Here is a 17,231-nt window from a genome sequence, read left to right as displayed (position 1 = left end):
TTCGGCACCTCTAATACTTTCACATCTTTTGTAAAATACGGCACTCAGAACTAGACACAATACTCCAGCTAACTAGTGTGTGATTTAAGTTGAACATTGCCTCCTCCCTCTTCTACTCTATGCCCCTATTAATGAAGCCTAAGAGATACTGAATATTTTATTACCACATTCTCACACTGCCCTGCAACCCTTTTGGATATTACCATTATTTTATATTATCTCTCTACATTCTTCTTAACAAAATGAATCCTTAATATTTCTTCACACTGAACTTCATCTGTCACGAACCAACTTTCAGTTTTTGGTCGCAGACTCTTAATGGCCAGTGTCTTTATGGTCACCTTTTTGGGGGAGAGAATTGCCCCAGAGTATCTACAGAATCTCAGTGGTGTTACAGTGCAGAAGGAGATCTTTCTATAGCCAATGCCTGCATTGGCATCATTACCTAGTGTCAATCACCCATTCTTTCCCACACCCTTGCATATTATTTTAATCCAAATAAGCACATAATAACCTCTTGAATGCCACAACTGAACCTGTCACCATCTCATTTTCAGGCAGTGAATTCCAGACCCTAACTACTGGCCCAGAGAAAAGGTTTCCTTGCTTCACTGTTGCTTCTTTTGCACATCACTTGAAACCTACAGCCTCTTGATCTTTTGACTTTTATAAGAACGAGATCATCTCCCTGTCTACTTTATCCAGTACCTTATATCAGCTCACCTCTCGGCCTGCTTCTCTCCAAAGAGAACAGTCCCAACTTCTTCATTCCTTCCTTATACTAAAGATTATCATTCCTCAAACTACTCTTGGAAATGATTTATCCTCTCTCTCAATACATTCATATCCATCCTACAACAGCTAAGTTCTAACAAGTGTTTTGCACAAGTTCAACATCACCTTCTAAGGACATTAACCTAGAGTTCTATATTACAAGTCCAATGAAATTACCACTGCACCACTGCCTCCCCTGAATCTCTGTCCTCTTTAGACTTGTAGCCCCTAGTTTATAAAGTCTTTCAATACTCTTCCTACCGATGTTCATCAACTCACATTTCTCTGCGTTGAACCTCATCTGCCACCCATTCACCCACTCCATCAACAGGCTAATGTCCTTTCATAAGTCCACATTGTCCGAACAGTTTACATTTCTCCTAAGTTTTGTATCATCTGCAAACTTTGAAATTGTCCCTTACCCAACAAAATCCAGATTATTAAAATATATCAAGAAAAGCAAGGGTCCCAGTACTGAACCCTGGGGAACCCCACTTCAAGCCTTCCTCCAGGCTGAAAAATATTCATTGACCATTACACTCCATTTCCTATCACTCAGCCAATTTTATATTCATATTGCTATTGTCCCTTTTATGTCAGGACTTCTAACTTCTTTTTAAAACACTTATGCACTTTCTCTGATGTGTTCATATCCTTCCTGTACAGGATACCTATAACAGTACATAATACACTGGTTGTGGTCTAACAAGTGTTGTACGAGTTCAACATCACCTCCTGGCTCTTGTCCCCTATGCCCCTCTGCAGTGCAGAGGAAGGCCATTCAGTCCATTAAATTGTGAAGACTATGGCAAATGCCAGCATTGCATCACAAAGCAGGATGGGACTCGGTCATGGCACAGTGTCCAGCACCACAAAGGAAGTTAGAAAGTGTCACTGAAACAATTATTCATTTCCTGACTGTTTGCTTACTTTGATAAAGCGCTCAGGAGCTGGTTTAGAGCTCCTTTCCCCAGTGGCTGGAATCTATAACTGGGAGGATTTGCTTTGAGTAATTTTTCTTGTCTATGTTCCTCCAAATGTAATTGATTTTCAGATGCTCTAAAACCGCAGAGACCACTCTGATAAAGAATCATTAGACTTGAAATGTTAGCTTGCTCTCTCTCCATGGATGCTGCCTAACCTGCTGTGATTTCCAGCATTTATTGTTTTCAGTACAGGTTCCAGCATTTGCAGTAATTTACTCCCCCATAATTAATTTTCAGTTCAGCCTACAGCTCAGTATGAAACTAATGTCAGGTTCTTCCTCTTGCAGTCTGCACAGAAGCCAAGTTTGTTCCTTCACAACCAGGAGTGGCTCTTCCACACTGAGAAAGGTTGGTATGAAAGGAGATGTTGTTGGGAAAAGGATTTGGTGGGTACAGAATGTTATAAATTAATATGCAGCACTAGGGGCCAAGGGGCCCAAGTTTTCTTATCGCACTGATTAATATGTTGTTGAGATTCCAACTGAAATTCTCATAGACTGGTGTGAGGGAGCATCCCCATGGCTCCTGGTATCTCTGGTTGGATATAAACCTAGTTACAGCATCACTAAATTGTCCAGGAGTAAATGGGAGTGTTCAAAGAGTTTTTATTTTTAAAAAACACTTCCTCTTTTGCCAAATTATTCCCTTGTGTGGTGCTTGCTACAGTTGTCATGGAGATTGTGATTTGATTGCTGGTGACTTCAGACAAGTGTTAATGTAGTCGGAGGACCACCCTGGATCCCAGTGAAAACATTTTGCACAGACTTAGCGTCACTGCCCCTTGTGCTGCAGTGGAGTCTGTTCACGCCATGTATTTTTAAATTTTCTTTCTAATATTCTTTCCCTCTCTTCCTCCAACATTTCTTCTCACTTCCCACACAACACACCTCCCTCACCCACCACCACCCCCAAATCTAGATGACACACATTCTTACCCACCACAGCAACATAACAACAGGAAAGACTCACAATTTTCTTGCACATTTCACAACCTCAGAATTCTCATCAGTAATTCACAGCCAATGAAATTAATTTTTAAAGGTGTCCTTTTTTTGGCCAGTGTTCAAAACAAATGAACTAATGTGCACACAGCAAGATCCCATTGACAGCAATTTGATGCAGACCTGATATCAGCCTCCAGGACAGTTCAGAACTTGTTGATTCTTCCTTGAATGGAGCCAGCCCTCTTACCATCACCCTCCTCTACCTGGCTAAACTTATTCTCACATTGAACACTTTACCTTTGATTCCATTCATTTCTTCTTTAGCTGCAGGTCCAAGCCATGCCTGTCTTTACATGGGGCCAGTCAATTTTTATTTTCATTTAAGTCCTTCTTAGACCCCCTCCCTCACTTCTTCTGATACACTGTTGACTGCTTTGTTGCCACTTGCTGCTCTCACTCAAAACTGTTATGTCATCAATAATGCTTCCAGTTTCCACTGGGCCCTTGACATTACCTCTGCTCTCAACTCTTTCTTCCTTTCACATTCCTCAACTCCCCTGCCTCCATTTGTGGAATAAGTTATTGGCTGATATTCACTGCAGGTGCACTTACTCCTTGGTTACAGTTCCTCACACCATGATCCTTCTCAGGACAGTATTTAATTTTCCCAGTTCCTCCATCACATCTGTTCTGACAATGCCATCTATCCATACTCGCACTCTGACATGTCTTCCTTTTTCCTTGGCCGAAGACTCCTCCTCACCATCGTTAACAGGGTGCTTCACCATGCCCATTCTAATCCGAAAACGTCTACCTTCAATCTCCCAGAATTATGATCACGTTCCCATGGTCCCTACCTTCTATCCCGCAAACCTTCACATTCAACAGATCATGAAGGTGCTGTAAATGGCAGATCAAATTGAGACACATCTTCCCTCCTCTCCTGACCTCCCCTTTCAGCATTCTGATGAGAGTGTTCCCTCTGTGGCACCCTGGTCAACTCCTGAGTCACCCCAACAAACCCTCTGTTCCCATCAAGATCCAGCGCCTGCTGGTTTACTTCCTTTTATCCCACCTCCCATGGTTCCTCCTTCTTGATGAACATTGATTTACTTATACATCTTTTAAACCTCTGTTCTGTATTAGCTGCTTATGATGCAGTCTGACCTAGAATAGGAGGACCCAGATGTGGATTGGGTGACTGCAAACTACTGGTGGCTGGTCATTTTAATTCTGCTCTCCATCCCTATTCTGGCCTTGGCCCCTAGTCATTCTAGTTATTTCAGTGGAAGTGCAATGAATCTTGCACTTCAATACTTTTGCAGCCTTCTGGATTCATCATGGAGTTGTTGTGGGGAAAATCACCAGCCTCAGAGTCAGAATCGGGGTTAAACGACAGAGTTTATTATACAAGGACATACCAGAGCTCCTGGCAGAGAAAGACACTAAGAGCACAGTGGTCAGCTGCGAGTCTTCTCTCAACCCGGAGCATATGTCAAGATACTTTTATACATTTTGTAATATAATAGGTTGGTGATGAGATATTGCTGTAGTAATGGGTGCTAATCACTCTTCCTGAGAAGGACGATTATTGCAGCCCTGGCCATGAGCACTTTGTATTGAGTCAGTATCAAACTGTTAGCATTTCCATCAAAGGCTGGACCCAGACACTTCAGGGGGCAGTATATGCTACTCGTGTATTCTCTTCCAACTCACCTTAAACTAATCAACTAGGTTGTGAGTGCATTGTGGTGGCTCCAGGCAGTGTCTGTGTTTGCTCTGTTGTCTCTCTCCATACTGTGGTCCAGGGACCATCTTGTGTGTCAAGTGGCCAACTTATAGCTCAGTGGCCATTTTGTGTGTCCGTGTGCCTAGTGTCACCCTGCCCCGTGCCATCTCCCACTTCAGGGTTCTGCAATGTCAGGTCATAAATTGCTACTTCCATTTATTTTCTTAGACAGCACAGTTATAATGATTTTCTGTTGCCACCACACTTCCCCTATACTTTTGCTTCTGTGCTTGTTCTATTATCTTGCCCCTTTGGCATTTATTTTCTCCAGTCTCCCACTTTATCACAGAGCTTATCTTTTGTATTTTCACACATTCGTCCTTTTCCAACCTCTGTACTCACTTAAAACCTCTTATATATCTAACCTTTCCCAGTTTTAATGGAGGCTCATCAACTTGACAGCTTAACTGTGTTTTGTTGCTCAGATGCTGTTTGATGATTTGCAGCATTATTGGTTTTAGTTTCTGACTCCATAACCCATTGTCTTTTTTTGCAATACAAACTCAAGCTTTGGTTCAGAGAAGAGGACAAATTTCTGCTTTGTGTAATCCTAATATCAAGCCACAATAAGAGTGTTTACTTTATGTTTGCAGGCTAATGTGGCGGAGTTGAAGCAACCTCCATCATCTTGTGACCAGTACCTGGGGAAGACAGTGTTTATCTGGGTCCCAAACCCCTCATACGATCGGAGATGGCAGAAAAAGCGGACACAATCGTAAGAATGGATGGTTTCTTCTGTCAAAACGTACTTCCCCAATAATTAATCATGGAGTTTTTGGATCTTTTGGACATTTTACCTCCCTATTCTGCTACTTACAACATCAAGCTGGAAGGTCAAAAGGAGCAAGTTGCAAAGACTAGGCTTGTGTTCCATGAAGGGTCACTCGCCCCAAAACGTTAACTCTGATTTCTCTCTACAGATGCTGTCAGACCTGCCAAGTTTTCCAGCAATTTCTATTTTTGTCTGGTGTTCCATAGACTAGGCTTGTGTTCCATAGACTAGGCTTGTGTTCCCTTCAGTATTGAAGATTAGGGTGTGATCTAATTGTGCGCTTTTAAAAAGTAATAATTGATGTCATGTTGGAAATGCGGCAGCCCATATGCACACAGATAGGTCCCACAATGACCAGATCATTTGGTACAGTGTCAATTTTAAACCCAACTGAGGAGAAGGATAGACTTTCTGTATCATCTAAAAAGCAGCATCTCCAACACTGCAGAACTCCGCTGGTCTAGCCCAGGTGCTTGCCTCTGGAACAGGACTCAGGCCAACTCAACCATAATTGGCACCTAGGGCAAAGATTTCTTTCAAAACTTAGGTTGAATAATTCAATTGCTTCTGTTCCTGTGTTTTATTTTTATTGTCCCATTTTATTTGTATTTAAACATTATTTTCACAGTCCGTCCCTAATTCTCAGACTATGCTCCAAGTTCTAGAATCTGCAACCAGTGGAAAACGTTTATTTTTATCTACCGCATCATTTCCAAACATTTCTAAAAGATTTTGATCAGATCACCATTGACCTTCTAAATCCTAGAAAAAAACAGACCTACTTTGTATAATCTTTCCTCATAATGTAATCCCTGAAATCCAGGTATCATCATTGTGAACCTACATAGTTCTCCCTCCAAGGCCAATATAACCTTCCCAAAATGTGGTGCTCAGATCTACTCCTAACCAGGGTTTGTATAACTGCAGCATAACTTCTCATTCTTGTGTTCCAGTGCTCTAGATATAAAGGCCAGCATTCCATTAGCTTTCATGACTTCTTCTGCTCCTGTTTGTGACATAAATGTCTATGCACTGAACTCCCAAGCGTCTTTGGACATCCACTTTATTTCAGCAAATCTGGATACATGACCTTTATGTGCCAATATCCAAGTTGTTAATAAATCATGTGAATAACTGAAGCCCTAACACAGATCCTTGACCACTTAGGGTGATGAGTGCCTTGGAAGGAAACTTGCAGGTGGGGTGTTCCCAAAGTACCTACCACCTTTATCCTTCTAGATGGTAGGGTCAAGGATTAGGAAGGCATTGTGGTCAGTTTGCTGCGATGTGGATGGTGTGGTGGGCGCTAATGTGCATTGGGTGGTGGTGAATTGTTCCGATTAGCTGCACCAAAAGGATTTGAAAGCTATTTGAAGTGATTTCATTGCCTCAGGCTGTGGTTACTTTATTTGTAGATGTTAAGTTTGAGTTGTGAAACATATGATCCAATCTCCGATGTAAGATTTGTGCTTTGGTAGTGTCACAGTTTTCATTTTTACTGACACGTTCTCTCATGATATTAAACAGCATCACATCTGCACGGTATGTCACTGTCCAAGAACTCAGGTTCCAGGGTCAGCCCCATGACGAACAGAAACAAAGTCAAAAAACGGTGAGTCTCAGCCATGACACACTCTGCAGTTTATCAGTCACTTTGAACATGGCTAACTTGTTAGCAGCTGTCCCTTTTTTTTAAGTAAAAACTTGAATTTCTGTAGTGGCATTATTACCTCAGAATTCCAAAGGGTTTTACCAGCAATGAAGTGTTTATTTTAGGTATTGCAGCAGACAATTTCCACATGGCAAGGCCATGTAAACAGCAATGTGATAATGAGCAGACATTCTGTTTTACCAATGTTAGCTGAGAGACAAATATTGGATGCCAAGGCAAACTGGTCCTCCTCTACTTCAAAATAAAGCCAAGGGGGTCTGTAATAGCCACTGGAAAGGGCAGGAGGGATTTCAGCATCACATTTCATATTAAAGGTGTCACTGTAGATAACAGGCTCCGGACTCTGGCACAGGACTCGAACCTATGGCTTTCTGACACAGAATTGAGAAAGCTACAAGTGAAGCAAAGCTGGGCTACCTCTTGCTAAGGCCACAAGTCAGTAGGAGCATAACTAGGCCAATCGACTCTGCTCTGCCATTCAATGAGATCATGGCTCATCTGATAATCCTCAACCCCACTTTTCCCCTTGATTCCCTCACTGTTTAAAATCTGTCTCAGCCTTGAATATAACAACTCAGCCTTAACAGCCCTCTGTGGTAATTCCACAGATTCACTACCTCAGGGAAAAAATTCCATCTTATCTCCTAAGGCATTACCCCTCTGGTTCTATACTCTCCCAGAAGGATATCCATCCTTTCAGCAATTACCATGTCAAGTCCTTTATGAGTCTTATATATTTCACTAACATCGCTTTTCACTCTTCTAAATTCCGTTGAGAGCAGGCCCAAACTATTCAACCTCTCCTCAGAATATCCCTCCCACCTGGAGTCCATTTAATGAACCTTTTGTGGACTATCTCCAATGATTCCTTAATTAAAGGGACCAAAACTGTTCACAGCTCTGACAAATGCCTTGTATAATTTTAGCAAGGCTTCCCTATTTTTCTACTCCATTCTCTTCATGTAAAATTCCATGTTCCAATCGCCATCCCTTTTACCATCTGAGCTTGGAAGTTAGATTTTTTGTGATTCATGTGTGAGGACCCCAAATTCCTATTTGCTGCAACTTTCTGCATTTAAAAAGTATTCAGCTCCTCGAATCTTCCCGCCCAAAGTACATAACCTTACACTTTCCCACATTGTATTTTATCAGCTAAGTCTTTTGCCCACTCATTTAACCTGTCCATATCTCTCCACTGAGTCTTTGTGTCATCCTTAATATTTGCCTTCTCACCTACTTTTGTCATCCATGAACTTGACACTTTCCTCATCCAAGTCATGAGTATGTATTGTAAATAATTGTGATCCCAGAACACGCTACTAGTTACATGTTGCCCCCTTTATCCCAACTCTGTCTTCGAATTGTCAATCCTTTATTCAGACAAATATACCACCTGCAACAGAATGTGATTTTATCTTATTAAGTAGTGTTATATGCAGTACCTTCTTGAACACCTCTTAGAAATCCAAACTATCCCAAAAGAATTCTAGTAAATGTCAGGTATGAAGCCATTTGTATTATTACACATTTCCAGGAGTTCTGCTATCAAATCTGGCTCAGTGGCTAGCACTGTTGCCTCACAGCACCAGGGACCCGGATTTGATTCCCACCTCGGGCAACTGTCTGTGTGGAGTGTGCACGTTCTCCCTGTGTCTGCATGGATTTTCTCCAGGTACTCCGGTTTCCTCCCACAATCCAAAGATGTGCAGGGCAGGAGAAATGGCCATGCTAAATTGCCCATAGTGTTAGGTGCATTAGTCAGGGGTAAATATAGGGGTAGGGGAATAGGCCTGGGTGGTTTACTCTTCAGAGGGTTGGTGTGGACTTGTTGGGCTAAAGGGCCCAACAAGGGCCTGTTTTCATACTGTAGGGAACTCGTTAATATTATTTGTATTTTGTCCAGGACTTTTTTAAATCTAAGAGTTCTCAGATTCTAAGAATCTAAGGATGCCTCCGCTATGTTCCTGCTTCCTTTATTAACTTAGAAGCATCCCATCAGGTCCGGGGTTTATCAGCCTTAGCCCCAATAGTTTCCCTAGTACTTCTTCTGGAATAATATTTATTCTGTTTTTTCCTCACCATCCTGTGCCCCTTGACAGGGTATTTTTGGAATTCCATTAATGTCCTGTAGCGTGAAGATGGATGCAAAATATTCATTCAGCTTCTCTGTCATTTTATGGTTCCCCATTATTATTTTTCCAGCCTCATTCTTTAAGGGGCTTATGTTCACTTTAGCCTCTCACTTCCTTTTTTATATATTTAAGGAAGCTCTCCCTGTTCATATTTATATTATTTGCAATTTTATCCTCAAAGTTTAATTTCTCTCTATTATTTTTGGTCTTTGTTTGGCTTATAAAACTCTCCTATTCTTCTAGCTTACTACCAAAACTTCACCACATTGTAGGTTTTTTTCTTTCAATTTGTTTCCATCCTCAACTTCCTCGATTAATCAGGGTTAATGTATTCCCTTCCTGGAATCCTTCTTCCTCACTGAGACATATCTTTGTTGAAAGTCATGAACCATCTTCACAAATGTCTGCCATTTTTCACCAGTTATCTTTCTCTGCTAACCCCCTTTCCCATTTGCTGCATTCAAGCCAAACAGGCTTACCTCCATTTCCACTTCACTGCCTCCACCTCCTTTGTCAATAACCAATCTAACACTGCTCAACTTTGACAAAGAAAGCTCCCAATGGAATTAATTTAACCCCAATACTGACTGTCACCTTCAGCCTTCCATTAATGTTACAAACAGCAAAGGCTCAGATTTTATTCTGTGTCCCAACATGTTACTTCTCTGGTCACCTCTTAAGTGTCACAATTTGACAGTTCCTTGTGGTACAATGCTGCAATCTTCCAAGGTTGACAGAAATCTTCTGTCCTGACATCCTCCCCTGAGATTGCTTATGGCCTGCCTGAGTCATACAGCAAAGAAACTGTTGTTTCAGTCCAACCAGTCATGCCGAACATAATCCCAAACTAAACTAGTTCCACCTGCCGGCTCCTGGCACCTGAGTTCATGTCTAGTCTTTCAAATGTGGCTACTGGAGGGACACTGCTTTTCAAAGGTAGATGGAGGGGCTGAAAATGTGTTGCTGGAAAAGCGCAGCAGGTCAGGCAGCATCCAAGGAACAGGAGAATCGACGTTTCGGGCATAAGCCCTTCTTCAGGAATGTCAATTCTCCTGTTCCTTGGATGCTGCCTGACCTCCTGCGCTTTTCCAGCAACACATTTTCAGCTCTGATCTCCAGCATCTGCAGTCCTCACTTTCTCCTCCTAGATGGAGGGACTACATGGCAAGAATTGAAGGTTATAACGATTAATTCTCTTCTCAGAAAAAGAAGGCAAAAGACTATGTCCCTACTGGTGGGCAACCATACACCTTCCTTGCCAGACAACAGCAGCTCCTCAAGGAATGGAAAGATACAACAAAGGGCAAAAAACATTTACTAGAGTTGGCTGGACCAAACCAGAGGTAATGTAGAAAAAGCAAGCCTGGATCATGCATAACATTGAGAGAGTGAAATATTGCTGTGTTAGAGAAAAATATGACCACTGCAGGGCAATGTGCTTAATGCTGATTAATGAATCTCAGTAAGTGACTGAATTACTTTTACGGTTAGTGCTTTAGCTGACAGCTCTGAGCAAGGCAACACAGCAGTTCAGTGGTTAGCATTACTGTCTCACTGTGCCAGAGACCTGTCACTAGTTTTGGATGACAGTCTGTGTGTAGTTTAGACATTCACCCTGTGTCTGTGTGGGTTTCCTCTGGGTGCTCTGGTTTCCTCCCACAGTCCAAAGATGTGCAGGCTAGTTGGATTGGCCATGATAAATTGCTGATAGTGTGCAGGCTGGTTGGATTGGCCATGGGAAATGTGGAGTTAAAGAGATAGGGTAGAGGGCTGGGTTTGGGTGGGATGCTTTTTGGAGGATCAGTGCAAACTCAATGAACCAAATTGCCTCTTTCCACACTGTGTGGATTCCATAACAACATCACGAACAAGTTGAACATTGGATTCATTGAACAAGTTGGTCTAGGTTAGTTCCCAGACAGTCTTTTTCATTCTCTTGCTGTCCTTGTAAACACTGTGGGTCTCTTGTGTCTTTGCTCACTATTGTAACCGTGCAGTTGAGCAGAGACTGAAATAACACCACGTCATGTACAAAAGCCACCTAAGACTCATCGGCTGTGAGTTTTCTTTCTGGTTTGGGAAAAATCCTCACTTTTCACTCCTGACTGTTAAAAATGATTGCCTACATTTTATACTTTCAATCTGAGAAAGGGGTACTGGGTGAACAGGAAAGACACTCGAAGAGGCAGACCAGTTCCTAAATGGAAAACATTTTTCCTGCTCCCACCTCCTCACTCCCTTCACTCTCAATGCACCATCCTTGTCAACATATATCACTACAGCCGCTCTCCAAACCCTCATAGCCCCTGCATCACTCAACGCCATCACCATCTACCCATTTCCCATGACCTTTCTTGTCCCATATGCCCCAAATCATCCCCATGTCCCATTATAGCCCCTATCGTAATTCAGAGCCACTGATGTCCCACCATCTTTTGCCCTTCCCTCTCCATGCCAACTCACCGAGTATCCAGCGTGGACATTCTTCAGAAAGCATCTTGATAGAAAATGAAGTTACCAGTCAATTGGTTATGTTACAACTGAAACAAATACACACTCTCACTGTTATAAAATAATCATCCAATCCAGTGAAATTGTAAGAACAAATCCTGTAAGAAAACAAACATCTTACTCTAGTGTTTAATAACTTATATAATTTGGGAGAAGATTTGTAGCTCGGGTGCTCGTTGTTGTTGTGGTTCTGTTCGCTGGGCTGGGAATTTGTGTTGCAGACGTTTTGTCCCCTGTCTAGGTGACATCCTCAGTGCTTGGGAGCCTCCTGTGAAGCGCTTCTGTGATGTTTCCTCCAGCATTTATAGTGATTGGTATCTGTCGCTTCTGGTTGTCAGTTCCAGCTGTCCACTGCAGTGGCCGGTATATTGGGTCCAGGTCGATGTGCTTATTGATTGAATCTGTGCATGAGTGCCATGCCTCTAGGAATTCCCTGGCTGTTCTCTGGCTTGTTCTATAATAGTAGTGTTGTCTCAGTCGAACTCATGTTGCTTGTCATCTGAGTGTGTGGCTACTAAGGAAGTGGCAGATACCAATCACTATAAATGCCGGAGGAAACATCACAGAAGCGCCATCCTCTCACACTTCGATGCCAAATTAGTGTCTACTTCCACCTGCTGTCCTTGACCCCCTTCACCTTCTATGTCAACTCATTGAGTATCCCAGATGGTGCAGCTCCAACAACACTCAAGAAGCCCGACACAACCCAGGACGAAGCAGCCGTTTGAGTGGCACCCTTTCTAACATCTTCAGTGTTTACTCCCTCCACCAGCAAGACACAGTGGTGGCAATGTTTGCAAGATGCTCTGCAGTGAGTCAAACTAAAGACACAATCTACCATCTAGAAGGACAAGGGCAGCAAATATCTGGGAACACCACCACCTGCACATTCCCTCTAAGCCGCTCATTATCCTGACTTAGAAATATTTTACCATTCCTTCAGCATCACTGGACCAAAATTCTAGAACTCCCTCCGTAATGACACTGTGGATAAGAAATACCATTTTAGTGAATGCAACTGGTCGTTTAAGTGGCCAGCAACCTCTGAGAACGGTGCATTGTGAACCACAGCCTGCCCCAATCCTGACCCCACAAAAATTACAGGTGACAGGTTTGTGGACAGATCTTGAGATTCCTGGCATTTTAGCCATGACATCCTGGTCAAAATCAGGACCATGGAGGTCATTGAGTGTACAGGAGATCAAAAGGCCAATCAAGTACATGCTAGGTCTCTGTAGATCAACCCAGTTGGTTTCATTCCCAAGTCCCTGCAAACTTTTTTCCCTCAAATATCCATCAAAATTCCTTTCAAAATTGTTAATTGTATTCACTTTAACCACCCTTGTAGGTCATGAGTTCCAGGTTATTATCATGTGCTGCATAAAACTTCCCTGCATCTCTTGACCAAAACCTGTATTTTCTTCGACCATTAACCAGTAGGAACAACTTTTCTTTATCTGTAATACTATGTCATAATCCTGTATACCTTAATGGATAACGGCCAATATTTTTTGCATAATATTTCAAGATCTGCTGCCACCTCAAAGACACCCAGGGTCCTCTGTTTCTGTACATTCTTTAGAACTGGACGATTAAGTTTATATTACTTCTCCTTATAATATTTCACCTTCTTCCAAGATACTCTCCACATATTTCTCTCTATTAAGTTCTATTTTCCACTTGTCTGCCTATTTGCTAACCTATCTCTATCCCGTTGCAAGTAATTTTTTTTAACTTTCCTCATTGTTTGTTACCAAACTTGGAGATGTGACATCAGTAAATGTTGAAATTTGAAACTTTATTCCAATGTTTTATATGCATACGTTTTATATGCATTCCTTGTATTGAACCTTGGGAAACACCAGTGTGATCCATTTTCCAGTTTGAAAAATAACCATTTAACATGACTCATTGCTTAATGTACTTAAACCAGTTCTTCTTCCAACCTGACACTGGCCTCTGTATTTTATGAGCCTCAATTTTGTTAACCAGATTTTTATGACATACATTCTATAAATCCATAGATGCAGCATTCATTGCATTTCCTTCACCAAAACGTTTCTTGGTTATCTCATCAAAAAATATTTGATTCTTCAAGCATGATATTTCTTCTACAAATCCGTTCTGGTCCTGATTAATGAAATCGAACTAAGTGCCCTTTGATTTGTCTTCCCCCAATTATTGTTTCTAAAACCTCACCCACCATTATATTGAACTGACCAGACTGTAGTTGATAAGAATGTCTTTGGATCCTTTCTTGAATACAGGTGTCACATTGGCTATTCGGTTTTCCTCTGGAACACTGTCCAATCTAGGAAAGATTATCACAAACCTTCAACTATTCCCACTCCCAGTTCCTTTAACAATCTAGAATGTAAGCTATTGAGATTTGGGGTGCAACTTTTCCAGTCCCTGAATGATGAAGGCAATAACAAATTAATTGGGAAACTACAGCGAGATCAGAAAAATTAAGTTCCCTCATATCCACAGAAAGTACAATTTTCCACCTATGGGAACCTCACTATGAAGCAGCCTATTTCCAAACATTAACATTTCATTTCTATCTGATCTCACCTCATTTATATGTAGTTTGATATTTTCCCAGACAGTAATAATTCCCAACATGAAAGCCTGGGTAGGTACCAGGAGGCTGCAGCTCACTGATGCCTTCTCATGTTGTCCATCTTGGTCAATATTCCCAACATCGCAGGACACACTCTATGGGCAATGACTGTCTGCACTCTGTAAATTATGGTTGGTATCAGCAAAGTGTCAGCCTTACCACATCATCAGGGCAGAGTTGGGAAAAAAAGATTAATACAGTTCAGTACTTCAACAGTTCACCTTGGAGTTCAGTGATACCTTACATTGTGATTATGTGGTCAGGTTGCTTTGCACATAATTACAGACCCCCATCTTGTGCATTTGAAGAAAGAGCATTGTAAAACATTTTGCTTGCTTCGTTGATGCTCACTCACTCTGGATACTCACAGCATCTCTGCCTTGCCATTTAGCACATGCAGGTTACCAGATAGCTTCAAAAATAGAAATTTCTGGAATGATTCAGCAGAACTTTTTTCTGAAGAAGGGTCATTGGACCCAAAATGTTAACTCTGCTTTCTCTCCATAGATATTGCCATACCTGCTTAGGTTTTCTAGCAATTTTTACATTATCTTTACATTTCCCATAGTTCTTCTTATAACAAAAACAGAAATTGCTGGAGAAGCTCACTCACTCCAATCACAGACTCCAATTATTCATTCACTTGAATCACCTGCAGGAGAAGGGTGACCTGAACAATAGGGTGAGGCAGATAACTGATGGAGGATCACATCGATCTATCACCTTCCACCCTTTAATGGATGGATCTGAGGGCCACAGTTCCAGTGCAATGGATCCAATGACACTGGGCAATGCTGAGGGCATCTTGTGTGATGCTATTTGCTGGCTTATTCACCTTCTCGACTAAATCCTCATCTTCAAGCTGAAATATGTCTTGAATTGGAGGCTGTGCATGGAAATGACCTCATACATTCTCCCAAGCTCTTTACCCTCAGCCTTCCCCTTATGTTTCTGTGCTTTCAGTTACCCAGATTTGCAGACTGTTCAACCTTTGCAGCTTCGTAAGTAAGTGCACTAGGGGGTAGAGAGATTGAAGGAAGATTCAGTGGCACTCCAACACAATTCAGACACCAGCACACTGGGAAATTGGAGGCACATGGTGAGTATCCATGAACAAGTGGGCTGCAGCCAGGCCAGGGTGATAGGTCAGATTGTCTACAAACTCCCCAGAGTACAAGCTTTCAGACTAGTTCACCTGCAGGACAATGCAGGACGAGGTCTCTGTTGGAATGATGTAGTGATTGGAACCTCGTAAACCTCATTGACTGCAAGGCTCTTGTTTGGGGTTGTTAAGCTGGGCCAATCAGGAAAGCCTTGGCTGACCTATACAACCAGGAGAAAATAAATAAACACTACCGCTGTTTGACGGTGGTGTGTGGGGGCTTAGAAAACAAAAACATATCATTGGTGGGTTATGGTTAGATTTAGGGTCATACCTGATGAAACTCAGCACTTAGGGCGGCACGGTGGCACAGTGGTTAGCACTGCTGCCTCACAGCACCAGAGACCCGGGTTCAGTTTCCGCCTCAGGCAACTGACTGTGTGGAGTTTGCACATTCTCCCCGTGTCTGCGTGGGTTTCCTCCGGGTGCTCCGGTTTCTTCCCACAGTCCAAAAACATGCAGGTTGGGTGAATTGGCCAAGGTAAATTGCCCGTAGTGTTAGGTGAAGGGGTTAATGTAGGTGAGTGGGCCACGGGTCGGTGTGGACTTGTTGAGCCGAAGGGCCTGTTTCCACACTGTAATTAATCTAATCTTATTCCAGATCATTTTTGTCACCAAGAGTTTGATTGGCAATCACTAGCTCTTATCACATTGTTTGAAAAGGGAGAAATGTACTGAAAATAATTAGTTAAAAAACAAAAAAAAAACATAACTAGGAGAAGAAGAAAAATATATAACCAGGAGATTTGAATCTCCTCAGTTGAGGACTGACTCCAAGCTGGATGGCCACAGCCAATGTACTGTGCCCTCGCAAATAAAGGGTGACTTGGTGACGGAATACCAGCCTCTGTGCTCTTATTTCAGTCGCAGTAAGGATAGAATAGGACATGCCTGAAGAACAACTGCCATCTTGGTGTAGGGGTAAGCATTTCTGGTATCATGCCTCTATTTGGGAAGCTTGACTCATTTGACGCTGTTGAAGAAGACTGGATCCAGTATGTGGAAAGAACATAATTTTTGGGGGGCAAATGACTTTGGGACAGATGAAAAGCAATGAGTAACCCTTCTGACTATGTGTGGACCTGCAGCATTTTCAGTTATAAAAGGCTGAACTTGAGACACCAGTCACTAAAACCCTCCAGGAGTTGACAGAGTTGGTTAAGGAATGTTACAACTCCAAACCTCCTCTAAACGTGAGATGCTATTGGTTTTATTCAACGTTTCGAAAACAGGGGAATCCATATCGGGATTTTTGACAAGGTTACAAAGACTTGCAGAGGCATATGATTTTGGGTTGACCCTAAATGAGAAGCTAAGAGACCATTTGGTATGTGGGATTAATGACATAACCATGCAGATGCGCTTACTAGCTGAGGCCCAACTGGACTTAAAACAGGCAACGTAGCTGGCTTTGTCATTAGAAAATGTAGCAAGTGGAGAATGGGAACTACAATGTATCCTAATGGAAGCAGACACTCTCACTGAGCTCGGGGAACACCACTTGTGTGTAGGCAATCGCAGGGCATGTCCTGAGCAGAGGGACCCTAGGCCAACCCATCTCAGGACCCAACAACATAGCCAAGCCTCAGCCAAGTGGCTAAAAGTTCTTCAGGATTTGGATCGACAAGTCATTGCAGTTGTTACCGGTATGCGGATGCAAAACAGCAAAGGAGTCCTGCAAGGCCTGACTCGAATAGAAAAACTCAGAGATGAGGAGAGTGCACACCCTGGAAAGTCCCCCTATATGTGGATTGGAACAATTAAATTGCTTAGTGACACCCAAATCAGAACCAATTAATGTTTGGTTAAATGGTCAACCAGTTCCCATGGAGGTCAATACTGGTGCAGCTGTGTCTGTGGTTGCAG

The 17,231-nt window shown here is 42.3% G+C and overlaps 1 protein-coding gene across 2 annotated transcripts in view; it reads left to right on the top strand.

Moving 5' to 3' along the window:
- Nucleotides 1-17,231, top strand: part of LOC140469661 (uncharacterized) — a 57,499-nt gene that overhangs the window by 16,839 nt on the left and 23,429 nt on the right. For both annotated transcript variants that reach the window (XM_072566381.1, XM_072566380.1), the window contains exons 4-7: nucleotides 2,048-2,108; nucleotides 5,087-5,208; nucleotides 6,793-6,877; nucleotides 10,273-10,412. In XM_072566381.1, coding sequence (XP_072422482.1) covers nucleotides 2,048-2,108; nucleotides 5,087-5,208; nucleotides 6,793-6,877; nucleotides 10,273-10,412 — 408 coding nt within the window. The remainder of the gene's footprint in view (nucleotides 1-2,047; nucleotides 2,109-5,086; nucleotides 5,209-6,792; nucleotides 6,878-10,272; nucleotides 10,413-17,231) is intronic.

This window comes from Chiloscyllium punctatum, chromosome 49, assembly GCF_047496795.1.
Source record: "Chiloscyllium punctatum isolate Juve2018m chromosome 49, sChiPun1.3, whole genome shotgun sequence".
Taxonomy (NCBI): Eukaryota; Metazoa; Chordata; class Chondrichthyes; order Orectolobiformes; family Hemiscylliidae; genus Chiloscyllium; species Chiloscyllium punctatum.
This window is presented reverse-complemented; position numbering and strand designations above follow the sequence as displayed.